The sequence below is a fragment of the Vulpes lagopus genome, chromosome 18 (assembly GCF_018345385.1).
Source record: "Vulpes lagopus strain Blue_001 chromosome 18, ASM1834538v1, whole genome shotgun sequence".
Classification (NCBI taxonomy): domain Eukaryota; kingdom Metazoa; phylum Chordata; class Mammalia; order Carnivora; family Canidae; genus Vulpes; species Vulpes lagopus.
Window position 1 is genome coordinate 28,289,910 of NC_054841.1, and position 24,350 is coordinate 28,314,259.

The following is a 24,350-nucleotide window of genomic DNA, read 5'->3' on the forward strand; positions in this document are numbered from 1 at the left end:
TAGATGAAATATTTTGTCCTTCTGCTCCCCTTTCCAAGTCATGCCTATGCCCTTTTGTACCAGAGCTTAGAGTCTATGCTGTGCCCAAGGACTTTTAGGAGGCAAGAAGGATGGAGAAGTAAAAGCTGCCCTAGCAACCAGCTTTACAGACCCCATGACTCTAAAAATATCTCTCCAGCTCTGACCCTTCTCTTGAACCTAAGACCTGTATGTTCATCTGCCTACTCAACATTGGCACTTGGATGATGAACAAACATTGTATTTAACATGTTCATTTAAGATGTTCAAAATTTGCTTTCCTAGGAGTCATAGTGATTCTAAAAATGTATATCTGATCTCATAATTTATTCTGTGGATTAAAACTCTCTAATGTCTTTCCTTTCTTTTTTGAGTGAAATCCAAACCCCCATCATGGCCAACAGCCCTGTGTGATTGTCTCCTGCCCATCTCCTCAGCATTGCTCCATGTCCCACTACTCTCCAATGCCAGCCCCACTGGCCTGCTCCCGCTTCAGGGGGAGGTTCCAAATTCCTTCATAGCTTAGGTCTTGGTGCAATGGGTTCTGATAACAGGAGTTTATTTCCCCAGGTTCTGGCAACTTTCAGATAGCAGCTCAAATATTCCCTTTTCAGAAAGGCTTTCAATACTGTTCTTTCTGTCTTTCTTTTAAGATTTTACCTATTTATTTGCCAGAGAGAGAGCGATTAAGAGAAAGAGCATGAGTGGGGTGAGGGGCAGAGGGAGAAGCAGACTCCCCACTGAGCAGGGAGCCCAATCCCAGGGGCTCAATCCCAGGACCCCCAGGATCATGACCTGAGCTGAGGGCAGAAGCTTAACCGACTGGACCACCCAGGCGCACCTCTACTATTCTTTCTAGATAGCTATCACTTAATTCCTGATTCCGTGGAGCTGTCATTGCAATCTGCAGTATTTTTGCACCCCTCTATTTTCTTCAGGACACATATCACATTCTTCTTCCTTCCTTCCTAACTTCTCCCTTCCTCCCTTCCTCCCTGACATCTTCCCCCCATTTGTCCTTCCTTCTTTTCCTTCTTTGTAACTGTCCTCATTTGACTGTAAACTCCACAAAGGTAGGGACCATCCCTACCAGTGTTCACCAGTGTTTCCTCTGTGTTGAAATAGTGCCTGCTACAGAGTATAAACTCAGTAATGTTTGTGAGATAAATGAAGGCATTATCTTCTTTGCAATGAGGCATTATTTGTGTGGAAGCTCTGGGCTTGCTCAGGACATAAGCTTTCTCTGAAAGGAAGAGGCATCTTTATTTATGTTCAAGCTGGGACTCTTCTGACTGCTTCCTTTTCCCTCTAGTGTCAAGGTATGAGACACTGGGATAGTCACTGTCACCTTCTAGAGGTAGGACTTGGATTGAGGAACTATCTGAAATTGTTTTTTTAATGTATTTTTAAAATTGAACTATAATGGATACCTGAAATTTTCTTTTCTTTTCTTTTTTTAAGATTTTATTTATTTATTCATGAGAGAGAGAGAGAGAGAGAGAGAGACAGAGACAGAGACAGAGACAGAGACACAGGCAGAAGGAGAAGCAGGCTCCATGCAGGGAACCCGACTTGGGACTGGATCCTGGGTCTCCAGGATCACACCCCAGGCCGAAGGCGGAGCTAAACCATTGAGCCACCAAGGATGCCGGGATATCCGAAATTTTTGAGCAAATGTTTGGCAAAGACCATTCTGAGGTCTGTGTAGTATATGGATTGGAGACTCTAGAGTGAGAATCTTGAGGAGGCTCTTTGTGTGACCTAGGTATATGCTGATTGGGGTCTGAGCAACGTGAAGATGGACAGGAGGGAGAAGTCATGGGACTTGGTACCCAGGGTGTCTAGGACACAAAATATGACGTGGCAAGTCTTTGCTGTCCTTGATGAACCCAGAGAGTGTCTCTAAATTTTGCTCCCTAGGCACTTTACTGGTTTCATCCTTCTCCTGGCCCTGCTTCTGGGGGCGGGGAGCTGTGGGGCAGGGAGGCCAGGGCATCCCAGAGCTCCCAGCATGAGAGGCTGGGGATGGGGATATTGAAGTGGAAGCTGCTCTACTGTGAGTAGAAATTGTTGAAGAGGAGATTCATGTCTGAGAGGTAATGTAGTTTGGGGTTCAGCCCCTCCAACTCTGTGACTACAAAGATTCAAGACCACAGTGAAACAAACGCAGTAGGATGCCTGTTTCCCCTAGGTATATTGATCTTTCTACAGAGAGCCTTTTTCCAGAAGTTGGCCTACACTTCCTCCCCCAGATCTTTACCAGGGCCATTTTTTCTCTCTCTTTTTTTTTAAATTGGAGTTCAATTTGCCAACATATAACATAACACCCAGTGCTCATCCCGCCAAGTGCCCCCGTCAGTGCCCATCACCCAGTCACCCCAACCCCCCTTCCACTACTCCTTGTTCATTTCCCAGAGTTAGGTGTCTCTCATGTTTTGTCACCTTCACTGATATTTTCACTCATTTTCTCTCCTTTCCCTTTATTCCCTTTCACTAATTTTTATATTCTCCAAATGAATGAGACCATATAATGTTTGTCCTTTTCCGATTGACTTATTTCAATCAGCATAATCCCCTCCAGGTCCCTCCATGTCGAAGCAAATGGTGGGTATTCATCGTTTCTAATGGCTGAGTAATATTCCATTGTATACATAGACCACATCTTCTTTATCCATTCATCTTTTGATGGACACCGAGGCTCCCAGGGCTGTTTTGGGACTAAGGAGTAACCCTAGATCCACTCCACGACTGGAAAAGTGCAGGTGTCCTTCCTTTCTGTTCTCTAGAGAGGTACAGAGTGGGATTTAGTGTAGAACGCAGGACTGAAAGATTGGGAAGCAGCAGAATGATGATGAGTTAAAGTCTCCCCATCTGCCCATAGACAGTAGGCAGTATAGCTCCCTGGAAACCACCGAGCAAAGCTGGGTTTGAGTCTAATTTTTTTTGGTTCCATAATGTGTTATCTGAGTCATACTGAGTAGGTTTCTTCAGATCCCTCACCTGCAAATTGGGGAATGGTGCACATCTTGTGGGACTAGTATAAATAGGACTGTATGTGAAGTGCTGGACCTGGGGTGACTATGCTCTTCTCCTAATGTGGATTCATAAATGTCATAATAGGAAGGGAACTTGGGGGCTCTTTAGGTATTGTCTTTCCATTTATTTTTCCTTTGGATCTTAAGTACATAGAATTATACCTATCATAATTCTAGCTTCATGACACACTCATCATTGATCCATGCATGACCCTCTTTTATTAATCTACTTACCCATCTATCCATCCATTTACTCTCTCTCCCTCCATCCGTTCCTTCCAATAATCAGTCCATCTACCTATCTACTGACATATCTATTTATCGACTTACACTGTTATTCTATTTTTAAATTTATAATGATATACACATTCATGAAGCTACCACTCAGAATGGAAGCTAGAATCCTGATACTAACTTCCAACTACCTATACATACCCACCCTTTTCATTCTTTTCCCTTCCCCTACCTCAGGCTACCATTTAAAATCTTGAGTTCAGGGATGCCTGGGTGGGTCAGTGGTTTAGTGTCTGCCTTCCGCCTAGGGCGTGATCCTGGAGTCCTGGGATCAAGTCCCACATTGGTCTCCCTGCATGGATCCTGCTTCTCCCTCTGCCAGTGTCTCTACCATTCTCTCCCTCTCTCTCTCTCTCTCTATCTCTTTCTCTGTCTTTCATGAGTAAATAAATAAAATCTTTAAAAAACTCTTGAGTTCATCTATTTTGAAAAAATATGGGTTTATAAAATTTATATGTATCCCTAAAAACCATTTGTTAGCTGTTTTTAGCTTTAGAAACATAATATCATGCTGTATGAAATCTTTTAGGTCTTATTCACTCCTAATATTGTATTTGCTAAGATTTATCCACATTATTGTATGCAGCTATAGTTCATCCACTTTTATTGCTCTATAACATTCCGTTCTGTGATTATACTAAGTTATTTGCCCATCATCCTGTGCCTGTACATTTGGATTGTTTTGTCAGGTTTTTCTAATTTGAAACCATGCTAACATGTATATATATATATATATATATATATATATATATATATATATATATATATATATATATTTGAATATACCTCCTGGAGCACATGTGAAAGAGTTTCTTTGGGATATATATAACTCAAAGGCAGAAATAGCAGGTTATGGAGTATGTGAATGTTCAACTTCAAATTTTCCAAACTGTTTTCCAAAAGCAGCTGTGCCACTTGACATACCCATCAGCAACATGAGAAAGAGTCAATGGCTTCTTTATTTTTTCTATGTAGGGACCAAGTGGTGTCTCAGGGTGGTTTTGCTTTGGTTTTTCCCGATTACTAATGAGATTGGACATCTCTTTATATGTTTATTGGCCATAGATGTTTCTTATAACATTTTAATGAAGGAGCTGTAAAGGTCTCATGCACAACAGGCTTTCCTTGAGGAGTCTGGGAGGGGCCTTCAGAATTGCAGGTTTGTGTGCCTCCCTGGGTAGGAGCTTAATTTGCCTCTTCTGGGTTTCTTGCTCAGGGTCATGGACTTCATGCCCAGAATCCCCAGAGAAACTGCTGTCCATAGGATGTGAAAGGCTACCTCTCAGCCTTTCCCAGTTCAGGCTCTCATCCTTTCTGTGGGCTGCAGGAGACAGGGAGGGACAGCCAGTGCTAGACAGGTCTCAGGAGGCTGGTGGGACAGGAGAAGCTTTGGTAGTGGCTGCAGGCTTCATGGCAAGTGCTGTTCCTGGATCAGTTCTCCTAAATAAAACAGGAGGGACTGAGGCTCCTGTGTCACTGTGGAGGGCCTTGTGGTACCTGTGACCTGCAGGGGAAGCGGGGAGCTGGGGCAAAGCCCTTGTTCTCAGGCTTCTCATCATAGATCACCTCAAGAGTGTGGTTTCCATATTAAGTATCCTTCCTGGGGTGCTACCCCTGCCTAGAACAGGGAAGCCTGCATCTTTGTGCATCTTCAGGCTGGAACTGTGAGGGGCAGAGGGGAATATTGAAAGGATTGGGGCACAGTTCTTAGAGACACTCTGGATTCCACATACCTTCAAGGTCGGTATGAAATGGCTTCTTCTCACAGTGCCCCCTGTTGGCCTGGGGTATCCCCGCCCCTGGAAACCCAACCTCTCTCTGAGGTCCCCCTTACCTGGAAGGGAATCTCCTCTTGAGGACACAGATGGTGCAAAGTGCAGTGAGAGAAAACAACTTCCAGCCAAGCAGGATGAGGGTCCCAGAGGGGGCGCTGAATGCCCTGGCTTCTGGAAAGATATGGGGATGAACTTGGCTTCCGGCTCTCACCTCTCAACCCTTAGGCAGGCCTAGCCTCACCTCAGACTCTGGTCTTAAGACTCAGCCGGAGAAGGAATCCCCTCACCTCTCTAAGCCTCATTTCATAATCTTTAAAATGGGGATGATAACACGTACCTCAGGATGTCTCGGTATCAAATGAGAGCACCCTAATAGGTGCTTGGTAATTGTTGAATCCCAACGGCTTTGGACAGGGTGGGTGAAAATGGGGGAAGATAGTTCAGATGAATTTAGCTATTCACTGGAAGAGCTGGTGCCAGAAGTGTGCAGTCAGGATCCAGCTGGGTGATGAAAGCAGGCAGCAGCCTCTGGGACCAAATAGCACCCTCAGCTGAGGTTGCTCTCATTGCTGTCCCATTTATTAAAGAAGATTGTTATTTATTTATTCATGAGAGACATACAAAGAGAGTCAGAGACACAGGCAGAGGGAGAAGCAGGCTCCATGCAGGAAGCCCGACATGGGACTTGATCCTGGGTCTCCAGGATCACACCCTGGGCTGGAGGCAGCGCTAAACCACTGAGCCACCCGGGCTTCCCTGTCCCATTTTATAGATGAAGGAACTGAGTTACAGGAAGGTGAAGTGACTTCCTCAAAGTCACGCATGACAGACATGGCAGAACCATCTTATGAAACTGGCCTGTTGGTGTCCAGGTCTGGACCTTTCACTGCTTGGTTATTCCCCCCTCCCCCACTCACCCCAACATGCTGGCTCACCTCTGAACTCACTCAGTTGCATGCTGGCCTGGACCGGTGGCTGGGCCTCTTGCCACACTTGGCAGGTGAACTGTGCTTTGTCCTCAGAGGTGTAGACCAGGATATGACTGTCTTGGTTGAATGTGCCATCTGGGTTCTTGGTGAGCACGGAAGCCTCACAGGCCTTAAGGCCTCTGTTCATCTCTAGCCAGGTGCTTTGTATGACTTCAGGGTAGAACCTTTGGATGTGGCAAGTGAGTATGGCCAGCTGAAGGCTTGGAACCTGGTGTGCTGATATAGTCACTGTGGGTATAACTGAAACAACAGCCCTTCCTTTGTTCCTTCCTTCCCTCAAGCAAAAGATGCTCAAGGAGCATCCTTAGCTTTCCAACCCTGGTTCTTGGGATACAGCAGCAAGCAAGACTATCCCTGCCTCACAGAGTTCCTGCTCTTCTATGAAGGACATAGAAGGAGAAAATCAGGGACATGATCCTCATACGGGTTCTGAGAACCTACACAGGATCACCTGACCTGGTCTGGAGATGGGGCATATTAGGGAAGAGTTTCTGAAAGAAGTGACCTTTCAGCAGAAATAAGAGAGATGAATAGGAGTTAACTGCATGTGGCAGATTGTGTTTTCCAAAAATGGCCACAGCAAGTCCCCACATGTCTTCCAGAACCTTGCCATTCCCCATTGGAAAGGGAGTCTACTTCTGCCCTGGAACCTGGGTGGGACTTTGTGACTGCCTGATGAAGAGTATAGCAGAGCTGACACTGTAATTTCCAAAGGACGGTTATCAAAGTTGGTGTGACTTCCACTTGGGACTCTTGGGACATTCACTTTTGGAGCTACAAGGACGCTCAAACTAACCCACATGGAAAGATGATCAGGAGAGGCCAATGTCAAAAAGAACAGAAGCCCCAAGCCAATAGCCAGCACCAATGGCCAGGCATGTTAGCGAAGCAGTTTTGAGATGATCTTAGCCCTGGAATCATTGAGGTGAGGTCCCAGACATCATGAAGCAGAGATAAGCCATCTCTGCCAGGCCCTCTCCAAATTCTTGTCCTACAGAATATGTGAGCATAATAATTTGGGAGATTTGGAGTAAGTTTAGAGCATTGGAATATGTTTGGGAATAATTTGCTATGCAGTCCTGCTAACTGGAACATTAGGCAAAGGGACTGGTGGAGGGCCAGAGGAAGGAAGGCTCTGGGAGAGGCCACATGGAGGGAAGTGCCTCTCAGGTAGAGGGAAGGGCATGGGCAGAGGTCCTGAGGTGAAGCCTAGCGTGTCCAAGGGCAGAAAGATGATCAGAATGAGTGAGGGTGAGCATGAGCGAGATGAAGCCAAATTCATAGCCCCTGGCCATGAAGACTATCTGCACTTACTGGTCCTACACACTTGCTCCTGGGGGCACATAACAACATCCTAAGGAGCCCATACATTGGTAGTTTAAGACAATTAATTTCCAGCTCCTGAGCCCTCACATGACTTTTTCCTGAAATTGATCTGCCTGAGAATGCCTACTCCTGCCTCTTGCTCCTGTTCCTCAGTCCTTCTCCCAATGTTGCAGAGGGAAGACCTTCCTGCCACACATCCCAAATCTACCTCTGGTGCAGTGACCTTGGGTGACACTCTGGGACACAAAATAAAAGGACAGTTCAAAATCTTGCTGGCTAGAATGACTACTTTAATCAAAGCATCATAACCTCCCCCATCTTGCTCACTGAGCTGCATCTCCGATAACATTTTAGTGGTTATTTTGATGATTGTTTGTCAAAATCTGTCAGATACTTAGATTGTTTTGATCGATTGTGCAATTCAATCCAAAAGAATTTTTTTTTAACACTTAGAGCCTATGGTCATAAGAAACAATTTTAAAAATTCAATTTATATATATATATATTGAATTTTCTATATAACAAGTTATATATACAATTCATTATATAGAATATTCAATGCATATATATTTGTGGTAGTTCTATGTTTTCTCATAGTTCTCTATGATATGTATGATGATGTGGTCAATAAGGACTTTCAAATATAGAATTTAGTTACAGTAGGATAAAGTTCTCCCCAGGAATTAGAATGGAAATACAAATTTAGGAAGTGAAAAGAAAATTATAAAATTTCTGATTATTCAAGAAGAGCTTGTTTATGTCTATTGTAATGGATGATGGTGGAAATCAAAGCAATATGACTTTACTTTTCCATTGAACATTTCAGAGAGATGTAACATTTGAAATATCCCAGGGGAGGGGGATCCCTGGGTGGTTCAGTGGTTTAGTGCCTGCCTTCAGCCCAGGGCGTGATCCTGGAGTCCTGGGATCGAGTCCCACATCGGGCTCCTGGTATGGAGCCTGCTTCTCCCTTTGCCTGTATCTCTGCCTCTCTCTCTCTCTCTCTCTCTGTCTATCATGAATAAATAAAATCCTTTTTTTAAAAAATAAATATCCCAGGGGTTCTGGCCCTTGCAACTATTTAAGTCTGTGATGAACAATTTTATTTTATTTTATTTTCTAAGATTTTATTCATTTAAGAGAGAGAGAGAGAGGGAAAGAGAGAGAGAGAGAGAGAGAGAGAGAGAAAGAGAAAACAGGAGCAGGGGGAGGGGCAGAGGGGGAGGGAGAAGCAGGCTCCCCACTGAGCAGGGAACCAATGTGGGACTCCATCCCAGGACCCTGGGATTATAACTTGAGCCAAAGGCAGATGCTTAACTGAGTGAGCCACCCAGGCATCTCGTGATGAACTATTTTAGATGTTACCTTAAAATATATAAGGAACTACATAGTTCTTCACAATTATCTCAGGGTATATGAAAAAAATGTTTAAAGATTTTTGTTGAACATGCTGATAAGGATTTTATTTTGTTTTATTTTTGTAAGAGCAGTGGTGAGCCAGCAAAGGGTTTTAAGCAAAGAAGGGACAAGACCTGCTTCCTTTATAAAATGCGTTTGACTGCTGGGAACTTGGGGGCTACACTGTCAAGGGTAATGGTAGATATGAGAGAAGGGGCTATGATGACCAGGTAAGGGATGATGTTGACTTGAACTTGGGGATGAATCTGGGCAGTGGCAGTAAAATGGATGAGGTCAGAGAGACGTGAGAAGTCTATTTGGTAGTACTTGTGATAGATTTGGTAAAATAGGTCTCTGGCTTAGATGGTTGGGTTGATGGGGTGTCTCTTCATTGATATAGGGAAGGACGGGGAACCAGGGGTTTGGAGAGAGTGCAGAAAGCAGCACAATGCCCATCTTGTACTGGCCATGATGAAAGCACCTTTCTTGGGGAAGGGGGACCCTGCCTTGCTCTGGTATCTCTGTGTTGTGTGGGAGGTCTGACATGATCATCCAAAAGGCGTATTACTGAGTTCAAATTCCATCTCATGAACTTAAAAGCCACGCGACCTTGGACAAGTCATTTTACTTCCCTGCAACTTGATTTCATCCTCTGCGTGAAGCAGGGACACCTAGCTTCTTTGGGATGCTCTAGGTGGAGGCTAGAATTCCATTTCCAGGCTGGAACTCTCTGGTATCCTATTTATTTATTTATTTATTTATTTATTTATTTATTTATTTATTCTCTGGTATCTTTTGGCTATGTAAGGGCAAACTACTACTTAGGGAGGGAGGCATTTCCGAAATGAGGAGCTAAACTCTACCTTGGTACTAAACATGGTCTCCAGTGAGGAGGAGGGTTGCTGTGGAAACCGTGATGCTGTTAATGGGTTTTCTCTTTGCTTTGCTCTGGCTGGAATAGACAGAGAAGGAGCAGTGAGGCTCCAGAGCCCTGAAAGGGATGTGCCCATCTACAGGAGGTGAGTGGGGTCTCTGCACTCTGAGGTTGCTGTGGGGTGGTGACTGAGGAGAGCGCAGATCCCTTGCAGACACCCTTGTGAAGGCCAGTGAGGGTGATTTCCTTCCTGTGTGAGGGTGATTTCCTCTCCCCTGATATCAGGGTGGGTTTCAAATCCAACGACTGGCAGCAAAGCGATGGTGGTGTGGTGGTTTACACCATAGTGTTAGGAATTTGCAGGGACAATGCAATAGGGGGAAACTTCCTTGCTGTGGCTTGAAGCGCTGTGTGGTCTTGTCCCTGCTTCTCTCTCCAGCCTCTTCCTTCTCCACACACCCTGCTTCCCTAAGCTCTGATCACATGGATCTCTTCCTCCACTCTGCTCTGGCATGTCTCGCTTCCAGCCCCCATTACAAGGCCTTTACACACCCTGTTTTCTCTGCCTGGAACATTCCATCTTTTCCTTGGAGGACCCCCTTTCATCTTTTTGCCGTGGCTCCTCCAAAAAGGCATTTCCTTAGTAAACTACATTTCTCCTGTTTTCATTTATCTTAATACTCAGTTATTTTCTCTCATAGCACATATTATAAGTTAGAACTATATGGGGCACCTGGGTGGTTCAGTTGGTTAAGCATCCAACTCTTGATTTTGGCTCAGGTCATGATCTCAGGGTCGTGAGATCGAGCCCCTCATCGGACTCTGGGCTTGGCAGAGAGTCTGCTTGGTATTTTCTCTCTCCTACTCCCTCTGCTTCTCCTCTCTCTAATAAGTAAATCTTAGGAAAAAGTTAGAACTGTATAGTTTTTGCATCTTGTTGATGGGGCTTATGTGACTGTGAACTTGGTAGAGCAGAATTAGGTCTGTTCTGTTTACCATGGAATCCTCAGCACCTAGAATAATGTTGCCACATAGCAGATGCTGAGTAAACACTTGTTGAATGAATGAATGAACTTCCACCTCCCAAATATAAGAGAGCAAAGGGAGCTCTGAAAGAGAAGTACCTAACCATGGCATCTTGTAAGAAGAGGATGGTCCTATAAGATAGGGAACCTCATACATATCTTACAAGAGGTTTGATGAAGAATAAATGGGAGGAGGCAGGTGAAGTGCTCCAAACGGAACCTGTAGTGGTCAGCAAGGGTTGGCCATTTGGGTGGGTGGGGGGATTCTTACCTTGGAGGAATTTGGAGATGTTCACGTGCCTACTGAGGGGGCTCTGCAATGTACTGTGAGCCACTTGGCAGGTGAGCTGGGAGTGGAGTGAGGATAAGTCAAGGGTCACCATGGCTATGCTGATGATAGTGTAGGACGCAGCATCTCCAAGCAGGAAGACCAAGGTCTGAAAGGCGGGAAGCTCCATGCCATTTTCAAACCATTTCAGGTGTATGTTTTTGGGAAAGAAGCCAGTTGACGTGCAGGTGAAATTCACTATCTGGCCTGTGCTGGTCCTGTTGGAGGGGCCAGAAACCTCTGGAAAAGAGGGCTTAGCTTTGATTGAGGCAAAGTTGAGAGAGAAGAGAGAGAAATAAAGATGGCAGGTTACTCTTTAGTTCGATACCCGCCCTTAGGGTTCACCCAGCTCCACTCACCCCAAACTCTCACCTCCAGTCTTCTCCTCTGTGTAATTTTTATTATGACACTTCTTACCATTAACAGTTTGCCAACTGGCCTCACTGACTGCTTCTCAACCCTGCTGTCTGCACTCAACATCAGACCATGGCAATAGTGTTAAAATGCAAATCACAAATTGTCATTCCCCAACTTCCTTCCCTCCCCTCCTTCCCAAAGTACATTGTTTAAAAAGTCATATAAGGTATAGAATTAAAAAAATCAGATCCCTTGCCTCCTCTCCTAGGAAAAAAATGTGCAGACCAACCACTTTTAAGTATTTTAGCTGATTCTTTGTTTTCTTTTTCTTTCTTTCTTTCTTTCTTTCTTTCTTTCTTTCTTTCTTTCTTTCTTTCTTTCTTTCTTTCTTCTTTCTTTCTTTTCCCTTTTATTGAGAGAGAGAGAGAGAGAGAGAGAGAGAATGAATATGAGTGTGAGCAGGGAGGGGCAAGAGGGAGAAGGAGAGAGAGAATCTCAAGCAGGCTCCACACTTACCATGGAGCCTGACACAGGGTTCAGTCCCATGAACCTGAGATCATGACCCGAGCTGGAATGAAGAGTCAGATGCTTAACCAACTAAGCCATCCAGGTGCCCCCTCTTTGTGTTTCTAAATAAGATGCTTATACCATTATTTGTCTTTTTTATCAGTTTTATATATTATGAATAGACCTACTACTATGGAAGATGATGGTTTAACTCTCATATATCTCCCTCCACCAGACAGTCACACTTCCTTCCCTTACATCTTCCTATAATAGACACATCAAAATCTTTTATCTTATCAGTATTCAGCATTTATATTTTATGACCAAAGAAGTATTGTTCACAACTGGGCCATGTAATATATCATTATTACATTTCCTTTCTTGCACAACTTCCCCCCGAACCCAGTTTTTATATCTTTCTTTTTTTTAATAGTTTTTATTTATTGAAGTCATCTCTACATCCAATGTGGGGCTTGAACTCATGACCCTGAGATCAAGAGTCGCATGCTCTTCTGACTGAGCCATCCAGGTGCCCCTAATTGTCCTATACTTTTTATTTGCTTAGTTTTAATGAATCTATGACAAATTCATCCCTAAACTTTCTGCCAGATAAGTCCTCCCAGTATGTTTGATATTGCTAAGTAGTGTAGTGAACTTCCGTTTAGGGTACATGAATACCTGAGAGTGTACAAGGACTTTTCAGAAATTATACAGGCTTGGGTTTAAAAAGACCCTTTATTAAAACACAAAGTATAAGGGCTGACTGAGTGGCTTAGTTGGGTAAGCCTCTGATCCTTGATTTTGGCCCAGGTCACGATCTCAGGGTCATGAGATGAGTCAGGCTCCGTGCTGGGCATAGAGCCGTCTTAAGATCTTTAGATTCCCTCTCTCCCTCTGCCCCTTCTGCTTGCCACTCATGCTCTCTCTCTCTCTCTCTAAAAAAAAAAGGAGTTATTTTTAAAACATAATCAAAATCCATTATCATACTTAAAATTTTATAGTAATTCTCTTATTATTATCTAATACTTTCCAGCATTCAAATTTTCCTGCTTTTATCACAAATATCATTTTATTTTTTATTTTTTATTTTTTATTTTTTTTATTTTTTATTTTATTTTATTTTATTTTTTTTAATTAATTTTTATTGGTGTCCAATTTACCAACATACAGAAAAACACCCAGTGCTCATCCCGTCAAGTGTCCACCTCAGTGCCCGTCACCCATTCCCCTCCAACACCCGCCCTCCTCCCCTTCCACCACCCCTAGTTCGTTTCCCCGAGTTAGGAGTCTTTATGTTCTGTCTCCCTTCCTGATATTTCCCAACATTTCTTTTCCCTTCCTTTATATTCCCTTTCACTATTATTCATATTCCCCAAATGAATGAGAACATACACTGTTTGTCCTTCTCCGATTGACTTATTTCACTCAGCATAATACCCTCCAGTTCCATCCACGTTGAAGCAAATGGTGGGTATTTGTCGTTTCTAATTGCTGAGTAATATTCCATTGTATACATAAACCACATCTTCTTTATCCATTCATCTTTCGATGGACACCGAGGCTCCTTCCACAGTTTGGCTATTGTGGCCATTGCTGATAGAAACATCGGGGTGCAGGTGTCCCGACGTTTCATTGCATCTGAATCTTTGGGGTAAATCCCCAACAAATATCATTTTATAATTGATTTGTTTGAATAGGATGTAAACAAGATCACATGTTACATTTTGTTGCTATGTATTTTATTTTTTTTTAAGTAGGCTCCATGTCCAATGTGGGGCTTAACTCAGGACCCTGAGATCAAGAGTCGCATGCTCTACTGACTGAGCCAGCCGGAGCCCCTCCTCTTATTTTTTCTTAATATTTATTTGTTGAAAAACCCAAGCCTGCAGGAAAAACCTGCAGAATTTTCCACATTCTGGCATATATTTCTGTGGTATCATATTTTTTAAAAAAGATTTTATTTATTTGACAGAGAGACAGTGTGAGAAAGCACAAGCAGGGGGAGTGGCAGATGCAGAGGGAGAAGTAAACTCTCAGTTGAGCAGGGAGCCTGATGTAGGTAGGGCTCAATCCCATGACCCTGGGACCATGACCTGAGCCAAAGGCAGAAGCTTAACTGACTGAGCCACCCAGGAGCCCCTTCTGTTGTATCATTTGAACAATCCTCTCTCTCCCATATTTTGCCTACAGTTGGATCTAAAGGGTCTAGTTGGTTAGATCCCGGTTCACAATTTTGGCAAGAACACCTTGTAGGTGGTTAATTAAGAGGTATGTAATATCTGGCTCTATCTTTTTATTTTTATTTTATTTTTAAAAGATTTTATTCATTTATTCATGAGAAACACAGAGAGAGGCAAAGACATAGGCAGAGGGAGAAGCAGGCTCCCCACGAGAAGCCCAATGTGGGACTCGATCCCAGGACCCAGGGATCACGACCTGAGCCAAAGGCAGACACTCAGCCACTGAGCCACCCAGGGGCCCCGCTGCCTCTTTTTATAGTGTGCAGATTGATTAGTCGCTTTGGGTGTTGTCAGATTGATCTGTGATGAAATTCTCTACCAGCCTTTAGCCTAATGTCTTTAACAAACGTAGGTAATTATTGTCTTGATCCATCATTCCACCAGGAGTTACGCACTGGTGGCTGACTATTGCTACCATTCCTTCTGTTGTTATCAGTTGAAATTATTTTTTTCATTCAACTATTTTTGGTTATTCTGACATATAGTCCATATAGGAAAGGCAGGGAAAATGCCTTTGCTTACTGTCTTTTGGATTTTGGAAAAATGAGTTGGTGCCTTAGTAACCCCCAAAGGTGAGTAATGAAGTTTCTTTTATTTTTGTATCATTATAAAATCATAATTTTTAAACATTTTTGATGGATGTCAATCTACTGTGATTTTTATTCTTTTTAATGCTCAAATCATCTCATCTTTGGCCAATGGGAGCTTCCTTTAAGTTAGTTCCTGAGTCTTTTTAAATAATTTCAGTAGACATTGATAGTTTACTTGCTTTTCACACAACAAAATACTCCATGCTAATTTTGCACATTTTCTGTCCAAGATCTGGAATCGGTCATTGCCCTATATAGCCCTGGGTGTTTTTTGTGAAAGTGCTAGAGACCATAATCTATGTACTAGTGATGCTCATTACTACTAGGTTGTCACTGCTTCCAGGTCCTTTTGGAGGACAGGGCTATGAAGTAAGTATTTTTTAAGGAGGGAAACAATTAAACAGGTTAATACTGATAGTTATAATCCCATTTTAAGAGTGCAATTTTTAAGGCCTAACTTCTCTATTTCTGCCTGGTATCTGTCTCTATCCTGAAAATTCCAGTTCCTAAGGACTTCAGCACAGTTATTTATTTGCTTTATCCTTCAACACATATATAATACTTATAAATACCAACATCAGATATTATTACCAAATTATTGAATAGAGTTTTGGATTTCCTCTTGGTTCCCTTTGTTCTTAGGATATGTTTCATTGGAGATATAGATACATACTGTATGTAATATACACTCTCCAAGGTATGCCCCAATTCCTGGAGCTTGACCACCTCAGTGCATTCAAGACTACTTCCACATGCCTGTCTATGCATGTTTCTTCCTGAAAACTTTTTCAGAAGATTGATTATATGGAAGGTTGTCCGTGCATTTGAAGCATGGGGCATCTAACATCCTCTGAGAACAGCTTTCAATCAATGCCTGAGAGGGAATTGGTATATAATCAGCCCAAACACCTTTTCTTTCAAGAGGGATACATCTGAGACATGTTCTGTATCACTTCCCATAGGTTTTCATCTGATTAAGGTTCATTTACCCACAGTAGTGGTGAGCTTGATGACACAGCCTTCACTAACTGATTTTACCACTCCCTTACTGGGGTTACTTGCACTCATATATTTGTCTAAGGATCTGCTTGCAAGGATCTGCTTGCAAGCTAAAACCCTATGTTTTTTTTAAAGACTTTATTTATTAATGAGAGACACACACAGAGGGGCAGAGACATAGGCAGAGGGAGAAGCAGGCTCCCTGTGGGGGGAGCCCGATGTGGGACTCAATCCCAGGACCTGGGGATCACAACCTGAACCAAAGGCAGACACTCCAACCACTGAGCCACCTAGATGCCCCTAAAGCCCTATGTTTTAAAGTCTCTTGAAATAACTTCTCTTTATCTGGTTAAGCCATCAATATATAGTTAGATTAATTAGTTAAATTTTAGGTTTAGTAATCTAGATATTCAGAAATTTTAAAATTTTGTTTATTAATTATTTAAAATGTGCAATGTTTATAAAATCAAAACCTCAGTCAAAGTACAGTCAGAGAAGTCTAACTTTCATCCCTGTCCCTTCTACCCTACTGCCTTCCTCCCCTATAGGTAAATGTTTAAAAGTACATTTTGATTTTTCCTCTTTTAAAAGAATACGATCAAATATGGATATGCTTGTATTTCCCACTCTTCTTAACATAAAAGATAGTGTGCTCCACACACTATTTTTCACATTACTTTTCCTGTTTAATGATATCCTGTGGGTCATGCTGAAGCAAAGTGCTGACTTCTTCTTCTCAGGGCTTTTTAAAGTTGTAGTACTGCATTGTGTGACTCTACCATAATTTATTTAGCAGGTTGTCTTTTATTCTTATACATAGTGTTGTAACCAAGAGCCTAACCATAAAACATTATACTTATGTTAGTATATTTTTGGGATACATTTCTAGAAGTGGGATGGTTAGGTCACAGGGTAATGTATAAGCATGTAATAAGTATATCTAATATGTAATTTTGCTAAATATTGCCAAATCCACCTCCTTATGACTTACATAATTTTGAATTTCTACCTACAATATATGGAAGTATCAGTTTCCCCACAGCTCCTCCAACAGAGTGTATTGTCACAATTTTGAATTTTGGCCAACCAGATAGGTGAAAAGTTGTGTCCCAATGTAGTTTTAAATTGCATATCCTTTCATATGAGGGTGATTGAACATACTCATATATTTAGGAGATGTTTCTATTTCACTTTCTATAAATTGTCTTCTCATATGTATTGCCCATAATTCTATAAAGTTGCTTGTTGTAAAATTTTAGAAGCTCTTTATATACATTAGGGGTGATTCTATGTCTGTGTTATAAGTTGCAAAATAGTATATGCACACACCCCCACTCCATAAACAAGTTTCTTTTTGTACAATATGATCAAATTGTCATTTTTTCCTCTTTTTGTCTCTGCATTTTGAATTACAGTTGGGAAGGTTTTCTTCACTTCCAGATTACAAAAGAATCCAGACATGATTATCATACTTGCACAGTTTCATTATTTAAATATCTGACCCATGTGGAATTAATTTTGGTATGTGGTAGGAGGAACTGTTCTGGATTTTTTAATTCTGTTCCATTGGTTTGCTTACTAATGTTCCAATTGAATCACCACTATTGTTGAGGACTTCTTTCCTCATGAAGTTGCCTTTACTTTTTTTTTTTTAAAGAAATCAATTGACTATATATTATTATATGAATCTGTTCTTTTTCATTGATCTATTTGTCTATCTTTTTTTAAAAGTTTATTTTTAGTAATCTTTACACCCAATGTGGGGCTCAAACTCATGACCCTAAGATCAAGAGTTGCATGCTCTTCTGATTGAACCAGCCAGGCACCCTTATCTACTTGTCTACCTTGATGCCAATACTACACTGTATGATTTTTGTAGCTTTATAATAATTATACATTCATGAGATATATTGATCTCAAGTTTTCTTTATCTGGTTTTAGTATCACAGTAATGCTGGTTTTAAAGATTGATTGGGAAGCATCATTCTCTTTCCAATTTTCTGGAATAATTTGTGTAGAATTGTTCGTATTTCTTTCTTAAATGTTTGATCGAGTTCCTCAGTGAAGTCATCTGAGCCTGGACTGTTGTTGTGAGAAGGTTTTTAAACCACAAATTCAAAAATCAGGCTACTGACTTCTTGAGTGACCTTTGGTAGTCTGTGTCTTCCAAAGAATTTGTCCATTTCATCTAAGTTGTTGAGTTTATAGGTATAAAATTTTCCATAAAGTTTCCTTATAATATTTTTAATATCTGTGGAGTCTGTAGGGACGTTAACTCTCTCATTCTCTCTTTTTTTAAGTTTGTTTGTTTGTTTATTTATTTATAGTAATTTCTACACCCAAGGTGGGGCTCAAACTCATGACCCTGAGATCAACAGTTACTCTTCGGACTAAGCCAGCCTAGCATCCCATCTCTCAGTCTTGATATTGGTAATTTGCATCCTCTCTCTTTTTTCTTGGCTGACTGTGTGGCTAGGAGTTTATAAATTTTACTGATTTTCTTCAAGAACCAGCTTTTGGTTTTATTGATTTTTCTCCTAGTTTTCCATTTTCTACTTCTGATTTATGCTCTGTTCTTTATTATTGCCTTTCTTCTGGTTACTTTGGGTTTCATTCATTCTTCTTGTTCTAATTTCTAAGGTCACTGAGTTGAAACTTTTCTTCTGTCCATTTAGTGCTATAAATTTCCCCCTAAACACTGTTTTGGCTGCATCCACAAATTTGGTATGTTGTACTTTTATGTTCATTCAGTTTAGAATGCTCTCATTTTCCTTTTATTTTTCTTTCATAACATGTTATTCAGAAGTGTATCACTTTGTTTCCAAATGTCTGGGGATTTTCCAGAGATTATCTTGTTATTATCGATATAATCTCAGTGAGAAAACATTTTGTATGACTTGACTCATTTTAAACTTACTGAGACAATTTATGGACCAGGATATGGTGCATCTTGGTAAATGTTACCTTTGCAGTCAAAAAGAATGTGTATTCTGCTGTTTGGGGCTCAGGTGTTCTATAAACGTCAGTTGGCTTAAGTTGTTTCATAATGCTGTTCAAAGCTTCTACATATTTAGTTATTTTTCTGCCTTCTTGTTTTGCCAGTTATTGAAAGAGGAGTGTTGAAATCTGAGATTATAGCTGTTTTCTCCTGCATACTGTGCCAGATGCCCCATACATTATGACGTTTTTCACTCAGGTTGGTGGGAATAGGTACAGGAATAGCCTTGTGTGAGCTCCAGGGATATTTTCCCTTGAGGCTATGTACGTATACTCATGAACATGTATGTCCTCATGGACATACTCTTCTGCCAAATACTCAAGATCTTTGGGATTCTCTCTCTGTGTATCTTTCTCATCTTCAGTGCTCTCCTCTGAAAACTCCAGCCACTTTGCCCTCCTTGGACTTCTAGCTCCCTCTGTCAACTCGAAGAGACCTCCGTGCTCCATTTGAGTTTTCTCTTCCTGCATGATGGCATGGAAGCTTTCTCAGAGAGTAAGCTGGAGGGCAAACTTGGGTTCCACATCATTTGTCTCTCATCTCTCATGGATCACTGTCCTTTGTTGCCTGTTGTCCAATATCCTGTCAACCATTATTTCATATAATTTGCCCAGATTTTTTTTGTGGGCAAGTAAATCACTGTTTTGGTAGAAAGTGCCCAAAGTATTAAATTTGATATTGTATATGTGATCATCTGTCTTATTATATCTTCTAACTGGTTTTTTGTTTGCTTATATGAAGTCTATTTATTTCTGTTTATTGATTTTATAACTTGCCACATTACTAAAGTATCTTATAGTTTGTAATAGCTTAATGTTGAGTCCACTAAATTTTCCAGAATCCATATCATCTACAAAGAGAGATAGTTTTTCTACTTCCTTTATAATTTGTATGCTTTCTACTGTTTTCTTCTTTCTGAAAGCATTGGCTAATACTTTAATCTTTTTTTTAATTTTTTAATTTTTTTTAATACTTTAATCTTAAATGATATTAGAAGTGATGGGCATCTACGACCCAGCAATTGCACTGCTGGGGATTTACCCGAAAGATACAGATGCAGTGAAATGCCGGGACACCTGCACCCCTATGTTTATAGCAGCAATGTCCACAATAGTCAAACTGTGGAAGGAGCCTCAGTGTCCATCAAAAGATGAATGGATAAAGAAGCTGTGGTCTATGTATACAATGGAATATTACTCAGCCATTAGAAACGACAAATACCCACCATTTGCTCCAACGTGGATGGAACTGGAGGGTATTATGCTGAGTGAAATAAGTCAATCGGAGAAGGACAAACATTATATGGTCTCATTCATTTGGGGAATATAAAAAATAGTGAAAGGGAATAAAGGGGAAAGGAGAAAAAATGAGTGGGAAATAACAGAGAGGGAGACAGAGCATGAAAGACTCCTAACTGGGAAACGAACTAGGGATGGTGGAAGGGGAGGTGGGCGGGGGTTGGGGGTGACTGGGTGACAGGCACTGAGCGGGGCACTTGACAGGATGAGCACTGGGTGTTATTCTGTATGTTGGCAAATTGAACACCAATAAAAAAAAATTTATAAAAAAAAAGTGGTGGGCATGAGTTTGAAGACTAATGTTCTAGCAATTCAGTCTTTTTGAGATGTCCCTCTTAAAGCCCTCAGTCCTCCTGTTCTACAATGGCCTACTGGCTATTCCTATGCCTCTTTTCACATCTCTTATCTTGGAGTCTCCAGTCCTCTATTTCTGGTTCCCATTCTTACTTTTCTTTGTTTACCTTTTATCTTGGTAAAACAGAAAGGATACATTGAAAGGTAGCTCTTGGTGATGTCACAAATTCAACAGATTGGCTGGCTCTAGAATTTTGAGTTGGACATCATTTTCCTTAAGTATTTTGAAGGCACCACTCTTCGTCTTCTAGCATCTAATGTTCCCTATATACATCTCATGCTGATCTCATTCAAATGGTTTGCATACAAGTTGCTTTTTATTTTCAATTCTTAAAAATCATATGATCTTCTCTTTGTCTCAAAAGACTGCCTACTAATTCCCTTTGCTTCTCCATGGCCCTGAGGTGCTAAAGTTGTAATTAAAAAATTCTGTTGATGTATGTTTCTATTCTGTTTTGTTAGAGTAAGTTATTACACTAATTTTTAACAGAGAAAACAACACAATCATTAAGTCATTAGTAAAACAGGCCTAAACTAACTGCTCTGCTTCCCAGGCTTCCCTGTATGGATGCTGCTTAGAGTCTTGTGAACTTTGTCTTGAGCCACCATTCTATCCGCCTGGACCAAATCCAAAAATATATAGGTCTTAAAAAAACAAGAGCAAAACTAAAGAAGTATAAGGATTACATAGTCCATATCCCCAAATACTATTTTTATGATTTTCTGCTTTAATAATTCTTTCATTCTTTGTTTCTGTGAATCCATGTTTCCATGCCTTTAAGATTATGCTTTTAAGTGGTTTTAATATCCCAAATAATGATGATATACACTAACGCAATACTTATGTTACAGGTGCTTTTCTAACTGTTCTACATTTATAAACTCATTTATGTTTGTACTATTCATACATATCTATGAGGTGCTATTATTATCCCTATCGTACAGATGAGGAAATGGAGGCACAGAGAATTTAAGAAAGTCAATAAAGTCACACAGCTTGAAAATGGCGGTTAAAAGTTGAATCCAGACCATTTGGCCCTGGTGCCTATAATTTTACTCACTCTGCTTTCCACTCTAATTTGTGGCTTTTGAAAATGTGAGATTTTATTTATTTTATTTTTTTTATTTATGATAGTCATAGAGAGAGAGAGAGGCAGAGACACAGGCAGAGGGAGAAGCAGGCTCCATGCACCGGGAGCCCGACGTGGGACTCGATCGCCGGCCCCCAGGGTCGTGCCCTGGGCCAAAGGCAGGCGCCAAACCGCTGCGCCACCCAGGGATCCTGAAAATGTAAGATTTTAAAGGGTAGGATTCTACTGCTAGGAGCCCTGGGTTTATGTTTCACTCTGCTCCTGTGCTGTGATTTCTTACTATCCCCATCTTCTGTCCTCAACTTTGACACAGGGTTAACAAAGGGAGAGGCTTGGGCTGAGAGCCTGGAGTTTGTGATTTGTCTTAGAACAAGGGGCTGGGTTCTCAGGAATCTGGACTTACCATGTACAAACACCCTGGTGCCTGGTCCAGACTTCAACTCCACATCGGGGTTTCCTTTCTGGAACTTCACACAGTAGTAGGTACCGGCATCTGCTGGGGTGATATTACTGATGCGGATGGAAAAGTCCACGTTGTTTCTCTTTGTGGCATCTGTAATATTTGTTACTCGGGGGAAATGGCCTCCTCTGAAGCTGAAGATTAACTCTCGGCCTGACTCTGTCCCCCTGAACCACCTAACCGTCCCAATGGGGATCAGGGAAGTCAGGGTACAGCGTAGAGTGAGGGTCTCTCCAGGTGGGAGTGACACTGACTTCTCAGGCTGGATCACCTGCAGCTCCACCTCACCTGCCACTCCTGGAGGGAAAAAGAATTTAGCTCCACTGTCCCCAGCCTGGCCCAGGGGACTTCTCTTACAACTTTGTTGTGAGACTGAAATTGGGAACCTTTGAAAAACACTCAGGACTGTGCCTTAAGGCCTGGAGACTGTGGATCTATAGTCAGGCTGATGTGGGCTCAAGGCCAGATCCCAGGACGCACAAACCTACGGCTGTTTGGGGGAAGCCCCTCCCTCCTTTCCCCTCCATCCTTGGGCTTCGGTAGTTTCCTCTGTCAAGCAGGATGGGTCAAGCCTTTCCCCATTAGTGCTGTGAATTTTAAATGAAGACATGGGTTGTCAAGGACACGGAGTGAGTGCTATAATGGCCAGAATCAGCAGGACTGTCATTTTATGTGTTCATATTTGCCTTCATTAAACCCTAGAAGGATTTGACAGCGAGTTTCCACAGACCCTTCTGTGTACCAGACATCACTCTAAGCACTCACATACAGAACTGACTCCTTCAGCTCCCGCCACTACTCTGTGAGAAAGGCATTATTATTTATCCCTGTTTCCACACAAGAAAATGGATGCACAGAGAAGTTTGTAACTTGTCCGAAGTCCGGGTATAAGTGGTGAACTTGGATTTGAACTCTGACTGATCTGTTTCAAAAAGTATCTGTGCTTTTAACCACTTTCCTGGACAGATTTTCCACTGAGGGGTCAACCTGCTGTGGGAGGAGAAGGGGCACTTCACCTGTCTGCAGGCTCCTGGGATTAGGTCTGGCAAGAAGGGAGCCAACAGGCATGATTAATTCCCATATTAAGAATATAATTTTAGGATATTGAGATTTGGGGGATACTTAATGTCTACAAAGTACCACTTCTCAGTTTTTTCTTTTCTTTTTTAAAGATTTTATTTATTTATTCATGAGAGACACACAGAGAGAGGCAGAGTCATAGGCAGAGGGAGAAGCAGGCTCCCCACAGGGAGCCGATGAGAGACTTGATCCCAGGATTCCGGGATCATGACCTGAGCTGAAGGCAGACACTCAACCACTGAGCCATCCAGGTGCTCCCCACTTCCCAATTTCCTAATCCCTCTGCATGGCATGTGGAGTAATTGTGATCTGTTGATCTACCTATCTATGATCCTCTCTATCTTAAAATGAGGGTGGCTCTGACTCCCAGGTTCTAGGGTTTTCAGCAGGAGTCAGATGCTGCACCTCTGCCTCCTCTCTCAGGATGGCACCAGGTCCTGCAGATCAAGCCACAGGGGGTCATGGAGCCTTCACAGGGTGATAGGAGTTTTAGAAGTGAGGCAGGGCTGGGAAACCTCGTCACCGAGAAATGCCTGGTGGGGTAAATGCTGTCTGGACCTGACTGGGAAAGGAAATGACACCTCTAAGTAATAAGCCTTCTGGGGGGATTGGTTTGGGAGGTCCTTGTTGTAAAAGAAAACATTCAGAGAAATGTCTTCAAGAGGAAGTGGCAGGGGCTCCTGGGGGGCTCAGTTAAGCGTCTGCCTTCAGCTCAGGTCATGATCTCAGGGTTTTGGGATCAAGCCTCACATCAGGCTCCCTATTCAGTGGGGAGCCTGCTTTCTCCCTCTTCCTCTGCTGCTCCCCAGCTTGTGCTCCCTCAATCTGTCAAATAAATATAAAATGTTAAAAAAAAAAAAAAAAGCAAAAAAGGAAGCGGCAGTGTCCTCCCCATTGCCAATGGGAAACAGGTACCACTGCAGCTGCACTCAGGTGAGCACCCTGCCTAGCGGTCCCTAAGGGTGGCACTCACCTGTGAGGCCCAGCAGCAGGGGCAGCAGCAGGGGTGGCAGAGGCAGGCGGGGTGGGGAGGCAGGTGCAGGCATCATGGTGGCAGGGAGCCTACTCTGTGTGAATGTTGTGCTGGAGAGGCCTGGGACTTCGCTCTGCGATGAGAGGGGAAGTCTTGTCTCACTCACGAAAGAGGAAGTGACTGTGATTGGAAGAATGTGCTGTGGGATTTTGACATTTTCTGCTTCTAGACTGTGAAAGAGGAAGCAGGCTAGGCTACGAAATTATAGATAGAAGGCTCCCAAGATGCTTGGAGAGGTTGTGGCAGACCCTGTTAGTGTCAGGGCTATGTCCCTTTGCCCC

The 24,350-nt window shown here is 42.2% G+C and overlaps 1 protein-coding gene across 4 annotated transcripts; it reads right to left on the reverse strand.

Moving 5' to 3' along the window:
• Positions 1–4,386: 4,386 nt before the first annotated feature.
• Positions 4,387–24,338, reverse strand: LOC121478129 (signal-regulatory protein beta-1-like). Of its 4 annotated transcripts, none has more exons than XM_041732983.1 (6): positions 24,010–24,338; positions 21,900–22,253; positions 11,006–11,320; positions 6,058–6,351; positions 5,182–5,290; positions 4,387–4,787 (listed from the first exon to the last, which is right to left on the reverse strand). In XM_041732983.1, exons 1-6 carry the CDS (start codon positions 24,083–24,085, stop codon positions 4,709–4,711), a joined length of 1,227 nt encoding a protein of 408 aa, XP_041588917.1. In that variant the 5' UTR covers positions 24,086–24,338; the 3' UTR covers positions 4,387–4,708. The 4 variants fall into 4 exon arrangements, with proteins under 4 accessions (XP_041588917.1, XP_041588916.1, XP_041588919.1 ...); XM_041732982.1 differs by having other exon boundaries at positions 5,182–5,293; XM_041732985.1 differs by lacking the exon at positions 6,058–6,351.
• Between the last annotated feature and the right edge of the window lie 12 nt (positions 24,339–24,350).